Consider the following 22,331-nt stretch of genomic DNA (forward strand, 5'->3'; position numbering starts at 1 on the left):
AGAACAGTAGCATAAATTAGATAGCCTTTGGCTTATGCAAAATTGCCAGAACACTTGCTCAAACACCTTTGCCTCCCACTCAGTATAGCAGTGTGAACGCAAGTCAGAATGTTAACAGAATAATCTGAAATCTGCTCAAAGTTTGTAATAAATCACACGTGCCTGAGAACTTTGAGTAAAAATGTGCTGAAACCAACCTTTTCAATTTAGCCTATTTAAAGCCACCTGCTCCCTTTCAGAAGGATATCTGCACGCAGGAGACCTAAAATTTCATCCCCGGAGAGGATTTAACCTATTTAACCACCACAGAGCCCGTGTCCTCCTAAAAAGAATATTCAGAAAAGAAAGCAGCATCTCACTGGTTTTCGTGGGATTCCTTCTTGCTTGTCAACATGTTATACCATTCTTTCACATAAAACAGAACCCCTCTGAGGATATATGGCTTTTTGCAAACCTGTATTGGTTGCTATTAGGTTCTTGGCATTTTCCGAGGTGTTTGGAAACTTTTGGTTTGTTTGCCGGAAGTGAAGGTAAACTTTTGAATCCTATAATCTGAGAGCCAGCTTCCTTTAAGAAATGAGTCCCACTGCTCTCAAGAAATGAGTTCCCCATTTACTGAAAATTGGATCCCAATTCCAGACACCAATCATAAAATGAAGGCAATTAGAAGAGATTTGAGCTTAAGGAAAACAGGGTATTAACAGCACCAACTTCACAGGGCTGTGCTGATTGAATAAATTTCACTTGCAAAAAAAGCAAAGCGCTGAAAACCGCGTGGAGCGGACACTCTATAAAGGTTAACCATTACCCAGCACCGAGTAAAGGAAAAGTGCTCCAGAAGGATTAGCCCAGCAGCGGAGAGCCGACTGTTGGGGAGGGAAGGCACGCGGGAGCTGTGGGTGGCGGCCCCGTTAAGAAGCGTCAACGCGTCGTCAGGCAACCGGGTCTCCACAGCACCCAAGACGGCGGTGGCTGCCGGGGCACTGGAGTCCAGACCGCGTAACTGAGGCACCGCCCCCGAGCCACCATGCAGCAGCGAGACCCCCGGAACCCACGTCCCCGGCCGAACTGCTGCGAAACCCCGACCAGGATCCTGTATCTTAGATACCGACCTCAACCCTGTAATTCGGGCACCGCCCCTAGCCCCGCGTCTGCGAGACCTCACCTAGCAGAGAACCCCCGCCCTCCCAAACCCCGTGAGTCCGGCTCCGCGGCCAGCGTTGCCGTCGTTGAGACCTCCACCTCCAGGGAGCCCCCCTGCCCCTGCCCCCGCCCCGGGGCCGCGAACCGAACCCTGGGACACCACCTCCCCCCGACCACACCCCGCCAGGCCCGCTTCCCACCAGTGGTTGACTTAGCTTACTCAGGAGAGCGGGCTTGCGTTGGGGAAGACGCACAGCGCTCTAGAGAAGCTCTTCGCGGGCAGAAGAGGTAGCGACAGCAGCCCAGCACCGGAACACTGTGACAAGCCGAGTAGCCCCGGCTCCGCCTCTTAAGCCGAGCCCTCCGCCCGCCCTTCCCCAACGGACGAATGCGACCCCGCCCCCACTAGGCCGGGTGTAAGGCTGCGTGGTATGGACGCCCCCTGTCGTCTCGGAGGCCGCAAAGCAGGCTCGCCGGTTCTCTGTTCAATCATGGGAAATTCTTCCCAAGCTAAATCGATTCTAGCCACTCCAAACCTTCCAAGCTCCAGACGGCGTGTAAAGAAAAAAGGGTAGGGGTGACAGTGAGAGAAAAAGTGTTGGCATACACCTCTCCTGCGTATTTTTCCTCTCCAAGGAGTCTGGTCAACGTTTTGTCCTGGGCTTTTATAACTAATTTCAACATATTCGGCTCACTCCAATACAGAGCGGCCATGTGCCACCACTAGAAAAGAGATCTCCTTCCCAAGAGAGAGGAACTAAGAATACTTTATCCTAAATTACTTTGTAAGAGGGTTTTAAAAACAAATTTTCTTCAAATGGAAGTTAATGTCAAAACTGCAGGAAGGCATGTGGATTCGCTAATTCTAATGTTTTTATTTTAACTATTTGCCATACACAGTACTATAAGGGGAGGACACAACTCAGAGCAGTGTCCTGAGTTCTGAAGCGTACAGTGGAAAGAAAAAATTTCAAGTAAACAAATACATAAATACAATGCAATGTATCCGTTATAGAAGCACCTACTGACATTTAAAAACACCTGAAAGGAATCATTGGAGAGTGGAGGAAGTCAAGAACAATGTCGTGGTAGAGATCACTGAGCTGTGTTTTTAAAGATTAATTTCAGCTCCCAGGCAAAAAACAAAACACAACCACCAGGGGAAAGTAGTTAAGCAACGTTGACCACATATCCAAAGTTTCAGGGTGATTAAAGATGAAGTTGGAAAGGTGAGCTGTGATGCTATTCTTTCCCTCCCTCCTCCACTCCAGGCCAAAAACCAAACAAACAAACAAAAAAACTACTGACCATCTTTGTTGGGTGTCAGGAATAAACAAGGAACACAGAACTGGTTCCTAGGTTTTGGAGCTTAGAATCTAGTGTGGAGTTGCAGAATGGAGGTGAAGAAAAAACACCTAAAATAAGGAAATAAAGCGAAGTAATTAAACATTTCACTAACTGTGGGTAGAAAACAAGTTGCTGAGATTAATTTGGACTTGGGGACAGGAAGAGGTATCACAGAGTTATGCTGAAGATTAAATCGTAAACTAATTGTAAGAATTGAGTACTGATTTTTTCGGAACACTAATAGCTTATATAGATGTTAACTTTTACAAACACGACAAAAGACACGATCATAGCCTCCCACGAGTTTCCACAGCTTCCTTGGAATGTCAGAGAACTCCTCGCCAGCGAAGTGTAATGCCAAACCAAGCCACAGAATTTTACGCACGTGCAGTGACTCATCTGGAAGTAAACAAGGATACCATGTGTATCTTCGTCTCAACTAACGTCCAGAACTACTTATATCTCGAGTTTCTCACAGGCATCCTTATTGTTTGGGCTTTCAACAAACATTTTATTTAAGATATCTACACCCACATAAAAACAAGCCTTTTCTCCCCAACACAGCCTAAGGATCTACCCATTTTTAATATGGCGGAGGCCGAGCCTGCGCAGTACGAACGAAAAGGACCAGTTCCAATTTCTGGCATAACGGTAACATGCCCTTCTTCCGGTGGGGAAGGCTATACCATTCTCATACTCAATTATTGTGTTTGTCCTAATTCACACATATGATTTTCTGCGATAATACCTTCTCATTTCAGCCACAAGAAGACATCTCTGTCTCTATTATGTAACCGCTGTTTATATCGTGGCATCCCGAAAGCGTTCCCGTCATCCCCGAATGGTCTGTACCGACTTCACCTCCGGTTCTAGGTGTCATGGCTGCCTCGAGAGACTAGTACGAGTTTGCACCTGTGGTGGGAAGGGTCCGAAGCCCACACCCGGGAACCTAGCGAGGTAAAGTTGCGTCTCGGCTGTGGAGGCGACAACTTCTCCGATTCCTCGGCGATGGCGGCGTCCGGGAGTGGTATGGCTCAGAAAACCTGGGAATTGGCCAACAACATGCAGGAAGCCCAGAGTATCGATGAAATCTACAAATACGACAAGAAACAACAGCAAGAAATACTGGCGGCGAAGCCCTGGACTAAGGAGTGAGGAGGTCCCTGGCGAGACGCAGGGGAGGGAACGGGCGGCGGGAGTTTAGGACACCCAGGGGGAGTGGGAGTTGCAGAGGGTGGAGAGTTTGTGTTTTCATGGGCAGGAAGAAGAATATGCCCCTGAGAAATTTTGGTCCTTTTGTCTTCTCAAGTAGAGCCAAAACCCCTCTCCGGGGGCTTGATTCAACTCCCCTTTCTCTTTAACCCATTTGCTTTCAGAGGATGTAAGAGGAAAAGGACAAGCGAGTATCATCTCATTTCTTATTATCTGTATTGTCATATATATGCCACACACCCTGCCTTAAGTCTTGTGTCGATTTACACCTTGCTGGGACCTTCAGTTTATCTCAGACTGGAGACTGCACCTGTCTTTAAAAACCAGATCAGCCCAGGGATCTCTAAAATGACCGTGAGCCATCTTTCAGAGCTCTATAATCCATTGTGGACTGCTGATAACTGTTTCAGAAACAACGAGGCTCCACCCAGTCTCCCAAAACGTTACTCCACCGGATCTCAAGAGCTAGGAATTTTATCCGTAGAGTTTAAAGCTCTTTGCTCCTTAGCAAAAGTCCCTTTTCTGTGGGAGTAATGACAAGTCAAGGACTATTTACCCACAGCAGATTGTGTGAGGGAGAGAGTAGAAAGTAGAAATGGGAGGTAGCAAGGACAGCAGTGGTCAACATAAAACCATTCTTCCATCTTTCTCAGTTTTTCACAAGGCAAACTCTGTCAGTATTCAGATTCAGCATGTTTATCAAGTATTTAATATGGGCTGAGCACTGAGCTAGGAATTTCCATGTGTTATTTAATCTGCATGACAATCATACTGTATTTTCATTCCTTTTCTTGCAAATAAGAAAACAAGCAAATGTAAGTAACTTATTTCATGATCAGACTGAGGCAGTGGACTTTTAAGTGAATAATAGACTGAAGTTCAAACCTCATGACTGTCACTAGTTAGTTGACTGGCCCTAGGAAATATGTGTATCTTCATTTTTTATCTGTAAAAAGGAATTAAGACCTATCTATTGGTAATATCATAAAGATTAGATGAGATAATATATTTAAAAGGGCCTACAATGTTTGTAATGGGAGCACAATAACTATCTTTTTTTTTTTTTTCCCAGTAAATGAAGGAGCCAAGATTTTAATTCATGTCTTGACTCCAAAGACCAGGTCTCCATATTTCTCAGTTGTGACTGAAATCTGTGGGCAGACATCTTAAAAAGGCTTCTCAGGGGAAAAAAAAGTGGGGGGGGGTAGGGGCTTCTCAGAGACATTGACTGACCACATTATTAAAAACTGCTTTCTGCTTACTTTTATAACACTATGCATTTAAGGTTGCTATAGCCTATTAAATATTTGAACACTATCTGCTTGCTTTACTGTCTGATTGTGGCTCTAATTATATTCATCCTAGCTCTCCTGGACTGCATCAGTGACACAGAAGTTGTAATTTTATTCAAGATAGTTTAGTCACATTTCCGTATGACAAACTGGAACAGTGATGGAAGCAGAAGTAAAGATATTAGAGCTACATTTTCAATTCTGAGGCTGATGGCACAGAAAGTAACACACTTTTTCGAGAGTACTATAAAAGATGGGCTAAAACTAATCACAGCTATCACTTATAAAGTTTTAGTATGTGTCAGGCAGTAAGCTAAGCATTTTATGTACATTATTTCACTTACTTTATTTCCTCCTAACAACAAATCTGTGAAATATTCCTATTTTCAGATGAGGAAATTAAGGCACAGACATGAAGTGGTTATCTCTAAGGCTACAGCCAGGGTGGCAGGATAGACTCAAATGTAAGCAGATGGATGTCAGAGACCACATTTGGAACCATTAGGCGAGAAAGTTAGGCCTGAGAATCTTTAGGCACAACCATCTAACTAGAGTCAGAATGAGAGATTTGGTGATCCCAAAATTAATTGAGAAAAAGTCTGTTGAACTGTCATGTAATTCCTTTCTACTTGAATAGCATATTTTAAAAATTATTTCACACTTTTCCCTTCCCCTGAAAGGAAATATTTTGCAGGACCCTGACATGTTTATCATTTCTATTCCCCTGCAGGAAAGCTACTTCCTTTTTCTTTTCCACATTCTGCACTCTTTCTCCCCTTCCCATCACTATAAATTCCTTCAATGCTAACTTGTAATCTTTACAAAAACTGTCTTTGAAATTATGTTTTATATAAGTTAATTATACTGTGCTTTTGTTTTGTAGCCACCATTACTTTAAGTACTGCAAAATCTCAGCATTGGCTCTACTGAAAATGGTGATGCATGCCAGATCGGGAGGCAACTTAGAAGTGATGGGCTTAATGCTGGGAAAGGTGGATGGTGAAACCATGATCATTATGGACAGTTTTGCTTTGCCTGTAGAGGGCACTGAAACCCGAGTAAATGCTCAGGCTGCTGCGTATGAGTACATGGCTGCATATATAGAAAACGCCAAACAGGTAAAAATGTTGTTCCTTAAAGATCAGTAACTCTAAGTTAAGAGTCTTGTGGTGACTCTTAAGTTTCTAAACTTAAAACTATGCTCTTTACATAAAGTTGATATTTTATTTTCAACAATTTCTATGTAAAATGTATAAAAGGTTAGCATGGATTTTTTTTTTTTAATAAACTCTCATACTCAAGAGAGTAGATCTTAAAAGTTTTCATCTTAAGAAAAAAGTTGTACCTAATGTGCAGTGATGGATGTTAACTACATTTCTTGTGATCATTTTGCAATATATACACATATTGAATCATTATAGTGTATACCTGAACTAATACAATGTTGTATGTCCATATCTCAGTAAAAAAAAAAAAAAATTTATTTCTCACACTCAGTATCAGATGTATGTTTAAAACCAAAAATTTGGGGCGCCTGGGTGGCTCAGTGGGTTAATCCTCTGCCTTCAGCTCAGGTCATGGTCTCAGGGTCCTGGGATCAAGGCCCGCATCAGGCTCTCTGCTCAGCAGGGAGCTTGCTTCCTCCTCTCTCTGCCTGCCTCTCTGCCTACTTGTGATCTCTCTCTCTCTCTCGCTCTGTCAAATAAATAAATAAAATCTTTTAAAAAAATAAATAAATAAAACCAAAAATTTGGAAATGACCTAAATGTTCCTGAGTATAAAACTGATTAAATAGATTATGGTATAGCCATACAATGAACTGTAAGCCTGCCTTTAAGAGAAATAAAAATTAAAAAGTAGTTATCTATATATTTTATCTACTTGGAACAAACCCCACAATATTGTGTTGAGTTGAAAAAGCAGAGTGTAGAGCACTGTATGTGGTATGCTGTTGTGTGTGTCTCTCTTAATCTACATATAGGCAAAGAATATGTCTGCAAGATAGGTGTATAAGCAGTGGTTATAGTGGTTAACATCTGGGTTGAGAAACTGGGTAGTTGGGGGGAACAAGGTAGGAAGCAGACTGAATAACCTTACTCTACTTATGTCTTGTTAATTTTATTCCTGAAGCTTCAGGTATTATGCTTTGGGTATTACCTATTGGAAATAATGCTTTTTTAACCTAAAAGCAGCATATGCTATCCACTATTCTGCATGTTTTCATTTTATCATAATGCTATGTAAGCAGACAAATGACAAGTATCTCTAAGATTAAACAGAATCCTCAATCTTCTCAATCCTCCTCAATCTTCTTTGCCTTCTTCGTTAGGTCGGCCGCCTTGAAAATGCAATTGGCTGGTATCACAGCCATCCTGGCTATGGCTGCTGGCTTTCTGGAATTGATGTTAGTACTCAGATGCTCAATCAGCAGTTCCAGGAACCATTCGTAGCAGTAGTAGTAAGTATTTTTGCAATCAGTCTTAATTAAGTTCTTCATGAAGATTTATTAAAGCAAGTATACAGAGGAATAAAAATTGTAGAACAATCTGGTGTCATTATGCCTAGGATTGAATCTGAATTCCACCTCCTAGAAACTAGGACTTCAAACAAGCTACTTAACCTCTCTGCAACTCTTCCCCAACTCTGTAAGATGAGGGTGATCACAGCACCTATGTCTTAGTTCCCTGCAAACAGTAGACATTCAGTAATGTTGACTGGATTGAGTAAGTCAGAAATTGTTAGAGCAGCTCTTGCTATGCTCAGAGTGTTTTAGATGCAATCCAGGTTACTATGAGAAAGCTAGAAACTGTTCCTCTAGTAAAAGAAAACTTTTGAAAAAGAGATGAGGAAATCTTCAGATAACATTCTTAAATAGTATAATAACTAGATCTACTTTCTGAATTAACTGTGATAATTCTATGTTTAACCACTTTATTCAACTTTGTTGTTATTTGGTTTGGTTATTTTTTTCCAATTATTTTTTCCTATTTGGTTATTTTACTCAGTATTTGTGTGCATGCATGCATACTGTTATATATACGTATATAGTTCTAAGTTTAACATTTTAACAAACGGAAGTATATAACAGTTTTATAACTAGCAGATATCAAATACATCTTTCTTGTAGATTGACCCAACAAGAACAATATCTGCAGGGAAAGTGAATCTTGGAGCCTTTAGGACATACCCAAAGGTAATTTTTAAAATTCGAAGTCCTTATAATTTTTTAAATGACTTATTTTTAAAGTCATGTTATGGTTAATACCTTGTTTTGTCCTAAACAGTTTGAAAATATTTACAAAATAGCAGTTAACCAAAACAAATTGTCTTTAACAAAAGACAACACATTTGTGTTATATGTTGCTAAGAAAGCAGTTTTCATTTGTTAATAAGTACCTGTGTGCCCATCGTGACATTCTGACAGGTACTAGACAGCAAGCTTAATACATCTGTTTCTGTCCCTACAAACTGAAATAGATAATTAGCATATGTGTACATCCCCTGACAAGAAAAATGAATCTATAAACCAAATCCAACCATTAGCCATCATTGGGGTTGAAAGACAGTATAAGCACCTTTTTTTACTGGAATGTCTAAGTTCAATATGTGGCTCCCCAGAATTAATGTTTCTATAAATGGAAAGCTGCAGAGAAAGTATGTTTTTTCTGCGTTAGTGTTTGTGTGTGGTTTTTTTAATCTTCTATTTTCTCCATTTTTGTTGAGGGCTACAAACCCCCTGATGAAGGACCTTCTGAGTACCAGACTATCCCACTTAATAAAATAGAAGACTTTGGTGTACATTGCAAACAGTAAGTAATTTTAAGGTGTATGTGATACCACAATCATCATAAGAATCATTAGTCCAAGCCCTTAATTTCACAGAGGAAAATAAAGGTTCAGATGAAATGCATCTCATAATCCCTTTTAAAATTGTAGTAAGAATACAGAATTTAGGATAATGTTTGAATTTTTTATTAATAATCATTTTAACCTGTTATTTGCCTTTCACACAACTATAAATATTGTCAATGTACAAGATACTTGGCCCATTGTTGAAATTAACGATTGAAAAAAGTTGTATTCAGGATGAACCTGACACAGGCATGTCTGCAAGCTCTCAGAGTAACCAAGTTTCATTTTGTTTATGAGAGCACATGAGCAAGGGGGAGGGGCAGAGAGAGAAGCAGACTCTCCCCAGCCCCACCACTACCACCACTGAGCGGGGAGCCCAACACAGTGTTCTATCCCAGGACCCCAAGACCATGACCTGAGATGAAGGCAGCCTCTTTAACCAACTGAGCCACCCAGATGCCCCTCAAGTTCCGTTTAGTAAAACTTCATACTAAGCATTTTCACTCCAAAATTTAAAGAACCCATACTAAAACCAATGAATTATATACTTCTTTAAAATAGTGAATATTATATGGTGAGTGCTGGGAAGTGTGTAAGCCTGACGATTCACAGACCTGTATCCCTGGGGCAAATAATACAGTATATGTTAATAAAAATAATTAATAAAAAAAAGAAAATAATGAATGTTAAGGTATATGAATTACATCTCAAGTTTTAAAAGGATTAAGCCAGTGAAAACAGTTTTCTCCTTCTGAATATATCTTGCCATATCACATTGACCTTCCCACCACATTCTGGAGCCTGAACCAAAGCACTAGCCTTCTAACTAGTCTTCCAGTTCTTCTGTTCACCCCTTTAAAGGTCTTTTGTCAGGCAAATTGATTCTGTTAAAATGTAAGTCAGGTCATATTCCTCCTCCTCCAGAATGATTTCTTGTATCACCAAAAATATCCATAGTTCTTATGATGGACTACACAGCCCTATGTGATCTGACCCGTACTACCTCTGAGCTAATCTCCTATCACTAAACCTTTGCTCTCTCCAGTCCAGTCACAGTGGCCTCCTCATGGTTGTCAGAAGTGCCAGGCAACCTTCTGCCTCAGGGCCTTTGCATTTGCTGTTCCCTCTTCTGAGAAAATTGTTCCTTATTTCCACGTGGCTCACTGACTACTTCAATCATGGAGTATCTGTTTAAGGGTCACCTTAACAAAGAGAATGTTCAATGGTCACCCTATCTAAAATAACACCTTCCAGTCAGTCACTCTGTGTTTCAGTTTCCCTGCTTTATTTTTCTTCTTAGCACTTAACATTCTGATATGTTTTTGATTCCTTGTTATTGACCCCATTAGAATGTGAACTTCTTTACAACAGACTTAATTCACTGCTGTAGACTAACATTTAAATCAGACATGGCACATAAAAGGGTGGGCATCCCCTCCAAAAAGTTACCTAAATGATTAGGGTCCCCTTTTCTCCATACCTCCTATCCAAACTTCTAGGAATACCTCTTATTCTTCTGTTCAGAAATTCTTAGAAAATTCTAGAATTTCTAAAATTGAATTATAAAATATATCAGTCATCCCTGACATACTTCAGGGGGGAAAAATTATTTTTTATTTTTCAGTTAGAGACTTGGGATTAAATCACATAATTTGCCCTATTAGAAAAAAATTTTTTAAGGAAGAAAAAAATTTAAACCATTCTAGTTTAAGAGAATTGCTCCTAAGCATGGAAACACCTTTGCTGTGATACTTTCTCAGCGTAAAAGTCAATTTTTTTCATTTATATTGAGTTATAGTGATAGAAAAAGCTTATACCTTTAAAACCTACACTACTTATTACACTACAAACAGCAGTTTTTGAAAGAAAAAAGACTGAGGCAGTCTAGCTTTCTGTATCCAAACAAACCTACATTTCCTATTTTACTAAAATACAAGCCCATCAGAGAAGAATAGCCACGTTCTAGCTATCTACACTGTTAGAGTCTAGAATTTTGAATCTGAAATTACTTGGATATTCGAAGATAATTCTCTTAGGATCAATTCCTAAATAAGAGAGAATAAACTCTTTCCTAGGGCAAATAAGGGGCTTGATTTATTTTTGTTTAAAATCTTTAATGAAACATAGTGCCAGGCTGAAAGAGCAGGGGTTTGGGGCAGCCTGCTTATAGATCCATTTCTGAACTTATTTGGTGATAAGGTATTACGTCCAGTTTATATTGGTCTTTCTTTCCTGCCTTAAATCCCACATCACATTGCACACCCAAAGTCTGTTTAAAATTAAGAATATAATGTAGATATTAAATATTTTTAACTTTGAAGAACCTTAGTGAAAATAGGACACAGGGGTTGTTTTGTTTTTTTGTTTTTTTTAAGTTAGCTCACATGTTATCAATGTTATGCAGGAGCATGGTTTAAAGAGTAAAATGGTTCTATGAAACTTACTATGAAAAATAACAATTTGTACCATTCCCTTTCCCATCCCCCAGAGGCAGTCACTTAAACTATTACAGTTATTCCTGTGTGTATTGACCCCATATCTTCAAAGAACGTGCTGATAGCGCTACTTCTTGATTTTCAGTTCTAGGCAGTATCTATTATTGACTTCCCATACAGAAGATGAGGATTTAGCTCCACAAGTAATTTTGAATGTTCTTCTTGTTTTCAATTCTACTACTGAGATTTGCAGCTAATCACTACATATTAGACAAAAAATTTCATTGCATCAGCCTATGGAATTAAAACAGTAATTACATTAAGGTGATCCATTAATTTTAAAGCATAAGCTCTACAGAACTTCGTTTGAGTTCCCTTATTTTCCATCCTTTATAAATCCAAATGTCTATTGCTATATTCATCTCTGATTTCTTTTTTTTTCCTCAAGTATCAGGGATACAGCCCCCTGCTTTCTAAAGCTGACCTTTTCTACTTGAGCCCCTCATCCCCTCCCCATACCTAACTCCCTTACTCCTGGGACCTTACTTCTTAAATACTCTCTTAAATATCTACAGTCTGCATGTAAAAATAAAACTATGAGAGTTTTGGTAGTAGATACAACTTTTCATATCCTTTCTCTGCCACTTAGTAGCTATGTAGCTTTGAGTAAAATCTTTTCTCTCTGAACATTTCTTTGTCTACAGACTGGGGATAATAAATGCTTTATGTGTGTGGTTATAAGAAAGACTAAATGAGAATGAGGGGCGCCTGGGTGGCTCAGTGGTTTAAGCCGCTGCCTTCGGCTCAGGTCATGATCGCAGGGTCCTGGGATCGAGCCCCGCGTCGGGCTCTCTGCTCGGCAGGGAGCCTGCTTCCCTCTCTCACTCTCTCTGCCTGCCTCTCTGCCTACTTGTGATCTCTCTCTCTCTCTGTCAAATAAATAAATAAAATCTTTAAAAAAAAAAAAAAAAAAAAAAAAAAAAAAAAAAGAAAGACTAAATGAGAATGTATGTAAAGCACCCAGAACATAATAGGTGCTCAAGAAATACGCTGTTCACCTGCACATTTCATTAGCCATGTCCTGTCCATCTTCAGATCTGCATAGGTATCTTAATCTTGAAAAGACCCTCACTTTATTCTGATGTCCTTAAATTCTTACTCTTTTTTAATTTCTTCACTCACTCCTGAATTAATTCAACAAGCATTTCTTATGGTGTCCACCTGTCTTTTATCTTTTGCACCACTAACCTGCGTCTGAGCCTTTCTTCACATCTGCTGTACTATAGTAGTATCCTTTGTGGTCTCCCTGCCTAGTGTTTCTCTGAAACACATCCTATCCTAAGCACCTCTTAAACACCTCTTAAAACACCTCTTTGGCCCTATCATTGCTCTGCTCATATATCTTCCATGAGTCCCCACTACCTAGAAGATAAAGTTTAAATTTATTTTTTTAAGTTTTTATTAAGTTCTAGTTAACATACAGTGTAATATTAGTTTCAGGTGTATAATCCAGTGATCAGCATTTCCATACAACATCTGGTGCTCATGACAAGTGCACTCCTTAATCCCCATCACCTATCTAACCCATCCCTCCGCCCATGAAGTTTAAATTTTATTACCTTTTGTGTAATATCTTCTACCAAACAGATCCCAACAAAACTTTCTAGGTTCCCCTCACATAGTTATTCTGCTTTTGCTTAACTGTCCAGCCAAAGTGATTTACTTACTGTTCTTTTATGACTTTTCTGTTTATAAGTCAGTGCTGCCTGCTTAATGCCCTCCTTGCTGTCAGCATATCCACACATAGACTCATGTAAGGGTTACTCTCAGTCCCGCCTTCTCCCTAGGCCTTCTCAGGCAATTCTGTCTACACTGAGAGTACTCAGTATCTCTAACATTTAATTGGTGGTGATTAATTCTATATATGCCCTATAGCATCACTGTTATTCAGTATATATCATTATGTTTAATTTTTTGTGGATTCATACCACATTCCCCCTATAAATATTATTAAGCTCCTTAAGGTAAAAAAAAAAAGTCTCTTGTTTCTTTGTATCTATTGATATACAGAACCTAGTGAGTATTTAAACATTTATTACTTTAAAAATACATGTTTTTCATACATTTAACCAAATATTTCTTGTGCTCACTGGTTACAAATTAGGCACCTTTGAAAGTAGTACTTTTTTTTAGGCACTCTAAGGATTCTACTTTGAGGTTTGCTTTCCAAAAAGCAATATATCCGGGGCACCTGGGTGGCTCAGTGGGTTAAGCCTCTTGCCTTCGGCTCAGGTCATGATCTCAGGGTCCTGGGATTGAGCCCTGCGTCGGGCTCTCTGTTCAGCAAGGAGCCTGCTTCCCCCTCTCTCTTTGCCTGCCTCTCTGCCTACTTGTGACCTCTCTCTCTGTATCAAATAAATAAATAAAATCTTAAAAAAAATAGATCCTAATTAGGGTATTAGAAGGAAGAAATGGGAAAGCCACATGTCATTTTCAGTATTTTTAAAAGCCGACCAAAAATTATCATTGACCCTAGAGAAGCAGTTCATTAAATTTATGTGCTTTTTGGCTAGAATTTATGAACTCAATAACATGGATAAACATATGTCATTCAGAAGTTCTGACTAATTGTTAAGTTTTGGGGAATGCTGGACTCTATAGTGGGAAGAAATTTCACACAAGAAAGTTTAGTTAACAGAAGATTTAAAACCACGCCTCTGAAGAGTAAGGAAGCCATGGTTACTTATTGTTCTATTGGACTAAAAACTAAAACATAACTATTTGGATATAAAATGTAATTCACTTAAATTTGGCCATAACTTTTATACGATATGGTTGAATTTTTTTTAGCTTGCTAAATTTGTCCTTTTGTTTCATAGATATTATGCCTTAGAAGTCTCATATTTCAAATCCTCATTGGATCGCAAATTGCTTGAGCTTTTGTGGAATAAATACTGGGTGAATACGCTGAGTTCGTCTAGTTTGCTTACTGTAAGTACTATATTTCCAAGGGATGCATTTGAATTTTATCTAAGCTATATAACTTGTTTAATATCTGAAACTCTTTTTCCTGGAAAGGTTATACCTGACTTAGCCAAGACACCAGGGCTGGGATTAGATTCTGCACATGACCAGAGCTGGATTGGGATACTAGGCGAAGCTAAGATCTGTGTCATGTGGCATTAAGTCCAAGTGACAAATATAGGTGGCCAGATGAAAGTGAAATCTGCCCCTGCCTTAAAGCGACAGAGAGAAAAATACAAATGTTTTTTGTTGTGTCAAGTGTCTCAGGTAGGACCCCAGTTACAAGTGACAGGAGACCCAGCCAAGCTGGCCTAAACAAAAAAGAGAATCTTTTAAGCTGTTAAGTCCAGGAGTAGAGCTTACTACAGGCAAGTTTGCACTGAAACAATATTGTGAGATCTTTGTCGTTCTGTCTCAACTTTGATTTCGTATCGGTCAGCTTCAGTTTTGGGCTTCATGTGAAAAGATTGCAGGGGCTCCTGCGTGGCACCTGCGGTTAAGTGTCCAACTCTTGGTTTTGGCTCAGGTCCTGATGTCAGGGTCATGAGATTGATCCCAGTGTTGGGCTTTCAGCTCAGTGCAGAGTCTGCTTGGGATTCTGTCTCCCCTCCCTCTCCCTTTCCTGCTCATGCTGTCTCTTAAATAAATAAATCTTTAAAAAAAAAAAAAAAGGCGGGGGGGGAGCGGAAAGGAAAACAAGATGGCAGCATTAACTTCAGGCCTCCTGGCCTCTCATTTTCACATTCAAAAGAGAAGATCAGGATACACATAGTCAGCATAACTCCAGGCAAAACCTCATTGTGTCTGAGGTTTGTTTAGGTCACATGCCCATCTTAAACCTGCTCTGGGCCAAGGGAATGAGCATCATGAGTGGCTGTGTCAGGGCAAGTACTTCACTGCTTCACTGCTTGGGCTGGGCTAGAAAAAACTCAGGAGCACATGGATGAAGAATTAGGAAGCGTTGTCCCCAGAAGGAAATCAGAATATCATTAACTTAAAGTAGTAGATGCTGGGCAACAAAAAATAAGATAAATCACTGAATTTTTTCAAATATATCATTAAAACATAACATAACTTAGAAGGATATTTATTTTACAAGCTTCTACTAGAGCTTAGTCACGAACAGTTGCTTTTCCTTTTTTTTTTTTTTTTTTTTTAAAGTAGGCCACCTCACATAGTACAGAATAGCATAATGGTTAGAATCACAAAATTTGGTACAAGGTTAACTCATTTCAAAAAGAACTCTGGCACTTTACCAGATGTGTGTGACCTTCAGAAAGTTATTTAATGAGGCTAAGCCTATTCTTGGGGTTCAGTGATAACAGTACCTACCTACATCATTAAGTACCATGACAGTTAAATGAAATTCTTTATGTAAATCAGTTAACAAAGTGCCTGGCATATAATAAAGCCTCCGCAAGTTAACTATTTTTTGTTTGGTTCACTTCTTTGTTCATAGGAAAAGGCCTCACTTGAGCATAATTTCTATGATTCTATTATTTATTTTAAAGATTTTATTTATTTAGAGAGAGAGCCTGAGCAGGGGCAGAGGGAGAGAGAGAATCCAAAGCAGACTCCCTGCTGAGCACAGAGCCCAACAGAGGGCTCAGTCCCATGACTCTGAGATCATGACCCAAGCAGAAGCCAAAAGTTGGACACTTAAGTGACTGAGCCACTCAGGTGACCCTTTCTGTGATTTTAAAAAGAGTTCTGACAGACTTCTTATTCTTATTTTGTAAACTTAACAGTCAGAAGTAGCAAATTAGAAGGAAAGAAAGTGATCATTATAGCAAACATTTATTAAGTGCTTCTTTTGTGCCATATACTGCTAAATGCTTTGAATGCATTGTTTCCTTAGAGGCAAGTATACTGATGAGAACCAGAAGTGACATATGTTGGCAGAGGGAAAAACACTAAGACCAGAGCAGTCTGAACCTTTCTTTGCCTAAAGGCAAACAGCTGTACCTACTCAGCCAGCTAATGGCTATCCCTATATTCCAGCACTGCATATGTTGAGGACATTAATAATCAAGAAAAGGTTAAATTAGGTTAAATTGTATTTTCTTCTTTTTTGTGGTTGTGTATATGGTTCATTACAGCATTTTAAGAAAAAATTTGTAGGGCTCCTGAGTGGCTCAGTCGGCTAAGCATCTGTCTGCCTTCTGCTCAGGTCACGATCCTGGGATCAAGCCCCTCATTGGGCTCCCTGCTCATCAGGGAGTCCGCTTCTCCTCTCTCTCTCTGCCCCTCCCTCCCTCATGCACACACTCTCTCTATCTCAAATAATCTTAAAAATTAAAAAAAAGAAAAAATTCATAAACATATGTTCAATGCATCTCTTTCTCCAGCTAACACATATTACCTAAAATCTATAAGAAAAAAAAGTTATTTTTGGATTTAACAAATTAGTTCCCTACTCATTCTCTGTGTGTTTAAAATGTAAATGATGTTATTTTATTTCATTTTAATAGTATAACTGTGGTTCCTGCCATCTTAACATTTTTATGGCTTTAGCTAAATCTTCCAAATGTGAAGTGGTTTACAAACCTTAAGCTTTTCTTCAAATCTGTAGCGGGGAAAATGTCTTGGTATCCTAAACCATTTAGGTCCAAAGTGAATATAATTGCATATTTAAAAGAGCAGTTTATAAAATCATTGGAAGAGCTGGTAGCATTGTAAAGGGCACTCTGTAGTGAGTATGATGACAGCAAATAACTTTCCATGTTTGATGGTTGAACTTGTACATTGTCTTACAGATTGAGTAAATAGAGTAATGTACTAATTGTTGCCAAGTTGTTTATTTAATCTTCACTCTTTTTTGAAGATAAGGGAAAGAAATGGAACATATACTTCATAACTCATCTTAGCGAAAAGTTGTTTTGTATTTTAGACTACAACATTTTTTTAAAAAACCCATAAAAATGCTCAAGTGTTTAATGCTTAAGTGTACATATATAACTGTTAAAGTTTTTCTTTTTAAAAAGTATGAAATATTAAGGGACAAATGGTATTTATAGGTGTGTGTGCAAGCATATAGCAATACTCTAAAATATAACTGGGATTACAGCTAAGTGGAGGGATTATAGGTGTTTACTTTCCTCTTTACTTTGCTCTACATTTTCCAAATTGTCTGTAGTAACTATTACTTTATAATCAGAAAACCTAAGATAAATGTTACTTTTAAAAAATCGTTCAGTATTAAATGCTGAAGTTTCAACAAGAACAAATAACAAAATTAATTAATAGTTATTAAGCCTTTCTTTACCAGGTGCCATGGACAGTCCTAAGAGCTTTATATACACTACTCCATATACATTACTTAATTTAGTCTTCACGATAGCCTTAATGTAGAAATTATCACTGTCCTCTCCCCAATTTTCAGAAGACAACTTAAAGGCACAGAAAACTAGGGAGTTTTCCCAAGGCCTCCCAGCTAATCTGCAGCAGGACCAAAGCTGAGACTCTGGCCTATGTACTTCACAGCCTCTCATAATAACAAGTATTAGATTAATGAGTCAAAAAGAAGAATTCCAGATTTAATCTTGAAACTATAAAGGGGGGAAAACTCCACACTTGAACTGCTTGAACTTTGGAGTCAGTTTGTACAAGTAAATCTCATTTCTTAAGTGTGACTATCACACTTAAATTTCATGATTGAATTCTTTGTAAATGAAATATTCTAAGAAAAAAAATTTACATTAAAATATATATATGCACACACATACTAACACAATGCCGTTTTCCCTACAGAATGCAGATTATACCACTGGTCAGGTCTTTGATTTGTCTGAAAAATTAGAACAGTCAGAAGCCCAGCTGGGACGAGGGAGTTTCATGTTGGGTTTAGAAACACATGACAGAAAGTCAGAAGACAAACTTGCCAAAGCTACAAGAGACAGGTAAGAGCAAATCTGTTCCTACCCCTAACTAGTTCTTTTTGTTTCAAAATTTGCACCTTATAATTGGATTCAAATTCCTTATGTTTCAACTTACTTACAATGTAGAATGGTACCTGAATGTTGATTTCTTGGGACCTTTAAGAGTTGTCAAATGCAAATTTTAGCTTAGAAAATTTAGGTTAAAACATTTAAGGTTTAAAGATCTAGGTAATGATTAAAAAACTGCCAGTCATCTTTTCTAGATGTAGCTAGAAAGTGTGCTAAAGAAAACCAATCCATCACTGGATCTTTTAAAAAAAAAAAAGAGGGTGGTTGGGTTATAGACATTGGGGAGGGTATGTGTTATGGTGAGTGCTGTGAAGTGTGTAAGCCTGATGATTCACAGACCTGTACCCCTGGGGCAAATAATACATTATATGTAAATTTAAAAAAAAAAAAAAACTTCTGCAAAAGGACATCCAAATCTATTCTAACTTAATCATCTTTTGAGGGATTATGTTGAGTTTCTTAAATTTATCAAACTTATTTTTATGAAGTTTTAAACCCCTAAATATAAAAGAAATGACTGCATTTCTCTTAAGTTATTCTTCTGAAATTATCTTAATACAGAAATTTAGTATCCCAAATTTCCCTACCAAGAATTTGTTAGGAACAAACTTGGAATGTTTTCTCTGATAACTTATGAAATAATCAGGTGGCCCTTCAGATGCATAGAGGATTGGAAAGACCACCTAAATAGCATGTACTTTCATACAAGTTTGAACTTTAATGTGATAATTAGCTGCAGAGAGTAAGGGAAAATTATGTTGACATCTATGTAAACTGATACCTTGGTATCCATCTTAAGAAAAATCTGACTGGTCAGGAGGACAGAAAAGGGAGATGGGAAGGTAAAGTGTGTTAGGAGCAGAAGCCATCTTGGGTTAAATTATCTTACTCTTTTCCATGAATTTTTAGAAAGTATAAAGCTAGTGACCTGGTTAAAAATTTAATCTTTCTTCAATATTAGGTCTCATTTTTTTATATGAGTGTATGCTTTGGCTCATCTCTCTTTATATCATTTGTGATTTATAATTTTATCTACATATACCTCAGTTTCTTAGCAAGCAAAAATTTTCACAATGGTAATGTCTCTAATTAATAAGAAGAAAAGTAGGAAGGACAAAAGCAGTAGTAAACAGGTAGAGAATTTTCCTCTTGTGGGTAACTTTATAAAAATTGTATCTCTTCTAAATATTGTGGGGTTTTACTGTTTTTTCTTTTTATTTTTTATCAGTTTTAAAACCTAAGTCCTTCACCCACTGACTTTGACCTTTAATTGTTTGAAGGACGTTTGTGATTATTTTGAGGGAAAAAGCATAGTATTCTTTAAATTAATCTCTTTTTTAATAATTCTAAGTAATAAACAATAAGGAATAAGATTTTAATGTAATATCAGAATCAGTCTGTAACGATGAATTATATATAACTTCAATCACCTTCCAAAATAGAACTTTTCCCAAAACTGTTGATAAGTAACAAAATTAACTGTTGTAAATTATATCAAATTTTATACTGCTCTGTTGTGAAGCTTCTAGTAAGTATAGTTGACTCTTGAACAATGTGGGTTTGAACTGCATGGATCTGCTTATATGTGGGTGTTTTTTTAGTACAGTATTTAATAAATACAGTAGAGTAATATAAATATAGTTTTTAATACTTCTCTATAGCTTAATTTTTTGTAAGAATACAGTATATAATATATGTAATTTACAAAATATGTGTTAATCAGCTGTTTATGTTATTGTTAAGCTTCCCATTAATACTAAGCTCTTAGCAGTTAAGTTTTGGGGGAGTCAAAAGTTACATGTGAATTTTCAACCAAGTGGAAGATTTGGTACCCTTAACTCCCACATTGTTCAAGGTTCAACTGTAATGAAATGATTAAAAGACATGACGAAGGCTAAAAATCACAAGAGTAAACTAACTGTAAATTGTGGTTCGTGGAGTATAAGTAGAACTGAAAATCATTATTGGGGGTACAAGGATGGAAATGGAGGGGAGGGAACTTGCATATTCAAAACAGTTTTAATGTTCTTATGACATTATGTGGTGTGTTTTTTCTTTCCAGCTGCAAAACTACCATAGAAGCTATCCATGGATTGATGTCTCAGGTTATTAAGGATAAACTGTTTAATCAAATTAACATCTCTTAAACAATCACTAAATAGTACTTTTGACTGAAAGCCAGTATGAGAAAAATACTCAAGTAACACTTTAAAACCAGTTACCAAAAATCTGATTAGAAGTATAAGGTGCTCTGAAGTGTCCTGAATATTAACATCGTGTAATAAAACTCTTTAAAATGAAATTGTTCTTCCATTATTTTGTGGGAGCAGTTACATTACTTTTCTAGTATCCTTTAATGTTCTTGACTGTAAGAGAAAGAAATATTTTGGCTATTGTGGACACTGCTGTTATGAACATTGGAGTGCATATGGCCCTTCTTTTCATTACATCTGTATCGTTGGGGTAAATACCCAGTAGAGCAATTGCTGGGTCATAGGGTAGCTCTATTTTTAATTTTTTGAGGAACCTCCACGTTGTTTTCCAAAGTGACTGCACCAATTTGCATTCCCACTAACAGTGTAAGAGGGTTCCCATTCCTCCACAACTTGTCCAACATTGTTGTTTCTTCCCTTGTGAAAAGAGCTAAGATGACCTTCAGCAGACAAATGGATAAAGATGTGGTCCATATATACAATGGAATATTACTCAGCCATCAGAAAGGATGAATACCCAACTTTTGCATCAACTTGGATGGGACTGGAGGAGATTATGCTAAGTGAAATAAGTCAAACAGAGAAAGTCAATTATCATATGGTTTCACTTAATTATGGAACATAAGGAATAGCATGAAGGACATTAAGAGAAGGGAAAAATGAAGGGGGAGAAATCAGATTGGGAGACAAACCATAAGAGATTACGTACTCTGAGAAACAGAGTTTTAGAAGGGAGGGGCATGGGGGATGGGTGAGCCTGGTGATGGGTATTAAGTAGGGCATGGATTGCCTGGAGCACTGGGTGTTATATGCAAACACTGAATCATGGAATACTACATCAAAAACTAATGTACTGTATGGTGACTAACATAGCACAATTAAAAAAAATACGAGATACAGAAAAAAAAGGAAGAAATATTTGTTGGAACCTTCCTATTTTCTAAATTTAAAACAGAATTTCAGCACTTCACTTGCCATACTGATTATCAGAGCCACTTTTTAATTCGCTTATACCTTCTTTTGGTAATCCACTAGTAAAAATATAATTTAACATAACATTTTTATGTTCTTATGAATGTTAACCATGACACACCTTGAGTTATTTTCCTGAAAATTAAATAACTTAAGACAGAGCCTAACATAGGTTTTCTAGTCATTCAAATATTTACTAAGTACCTTTACCGAATAGGCCAAATTTTACTCTGCAGATATTCTGAACAAGATAGACAAGGCCACTGTCCTGTCCACACAGACGCTACCAAGGAGGCTAAAGCTAAGTTAACAAGAACCTATGTGTACTAGTATGAAGGGAGAAATAGTATGCTGGGAAACTCAGGAGGAACACTTACACCAGGGAGTTACCCAGGTAGGCTTCTTGAAAGAAGTGACCTGACATAAAGCTGAAATTAGAAAGCTAGGAGGACTAGCCAGAAAAGCATAATGGGAACACAAGTTTATAAACAGTAGTACAGCAACATGTAGAAGGCCAGAGGTAGAGCATGAACCTAGTACCTTCAAGAACTGATACTCAGTGAGACCTGAGAGTGTCCAATCGGACATGAGAAGTAGCAAAAGATGACTTTAATAGATAAGATGAGGATAGATTCTGCAGAGGCACTTTGAATTTTATCCTAACAGCAATTCGGAGTTAAGAGTTTTAAACAGCAGAAATGTACCAAACTGATGTTTCTAAGAGCACTGTTAAGAGATCTGGGGGTGAGGCATGGCTGAAAGCAAATGAAATGACTTGTGGAAAATAGTGAAAAGACAAGACAAATCATGGAAACATCAAATATAAAAATCGCCAGAGATAGAGGAGACCACAAGAGCAGAGGAGAAACTTTAAGAAGTAATTTACCAGTGACT

At 38.0% G+C, this 22,331-nt stretch overlaps 2 protein-coding genes across 3 annotated transcripts in view; one reads left to right on the top strand and one right to left on the bottom strand.

Annotated features, from left to right (window-relative positions):
- The window catches only part of CSPP1 (centrosome and spindle pole associated protein 1), a 174,568-nt gene extending 173,027 nt beyond the window's left edge, over positions 1 to 1,541 (bottom strand). Inside the window, exon 1 of the mRNA XM_080801138.1 lies at positions 1,364 to 1,541. The gene's annotated coding sequence lies outside the window, so the exon portion shown is untranslated. The remainder of the gene's footprint in view (positions 1 to 1,363) is intronic.
- A 1,610-nt stretch (positions 1,542 to 3,151) lies between these two features.
- COPS5 (COP9 signalosome subunit 5) lies at positions 3,152 to 21,365 on the top strand. Of its 2 annotated transcripts, none has more exons than XM_080802059.1 (8): positions 3,152 to 3,641; positions 5,878 to 6,112; positions 7,324 to 7,452; positions 8,122 to 8,187; positions 8,718 to 8,803; positions 14,161 to 14,272; positions 18,056 to 18,204; positions 20,315 to 21,365. In XM_080802059.1, exons 1-8 carry the CDS (start codon positions 3,499 to 3,501, stop codon positions 20,397 to 20,399), a joined length of 1,005 nt encoding a protein of 334 aa, XP_080658185.1. In that variant the 5' UTR covers positions 3,152 to 3,498; the 3' UTR covers positions 20,400 to 21,365. The 2 variants fall into 2 exon arrangements, with proteins under 2 accessions (XP_080658185.1, XP_080658186.1); XM_080802060.1 differs by having other exon boundaries at positions 3,360 to 3,649.
- Positions 21,366 to 22,331: the final 966 nt, after the last annotated feature.

This window comes from Martes martes (assembly GCF_963455335.1).
Source record: "Martes martes genome assembly, chromosome: 4".
NCBI classification, from domain to species: domain Eukaryota; kingdom Metazoa; phylum Chordata; class Mammalia; order Carnivora; family Mustelidae; genus Martes; species Martes martes.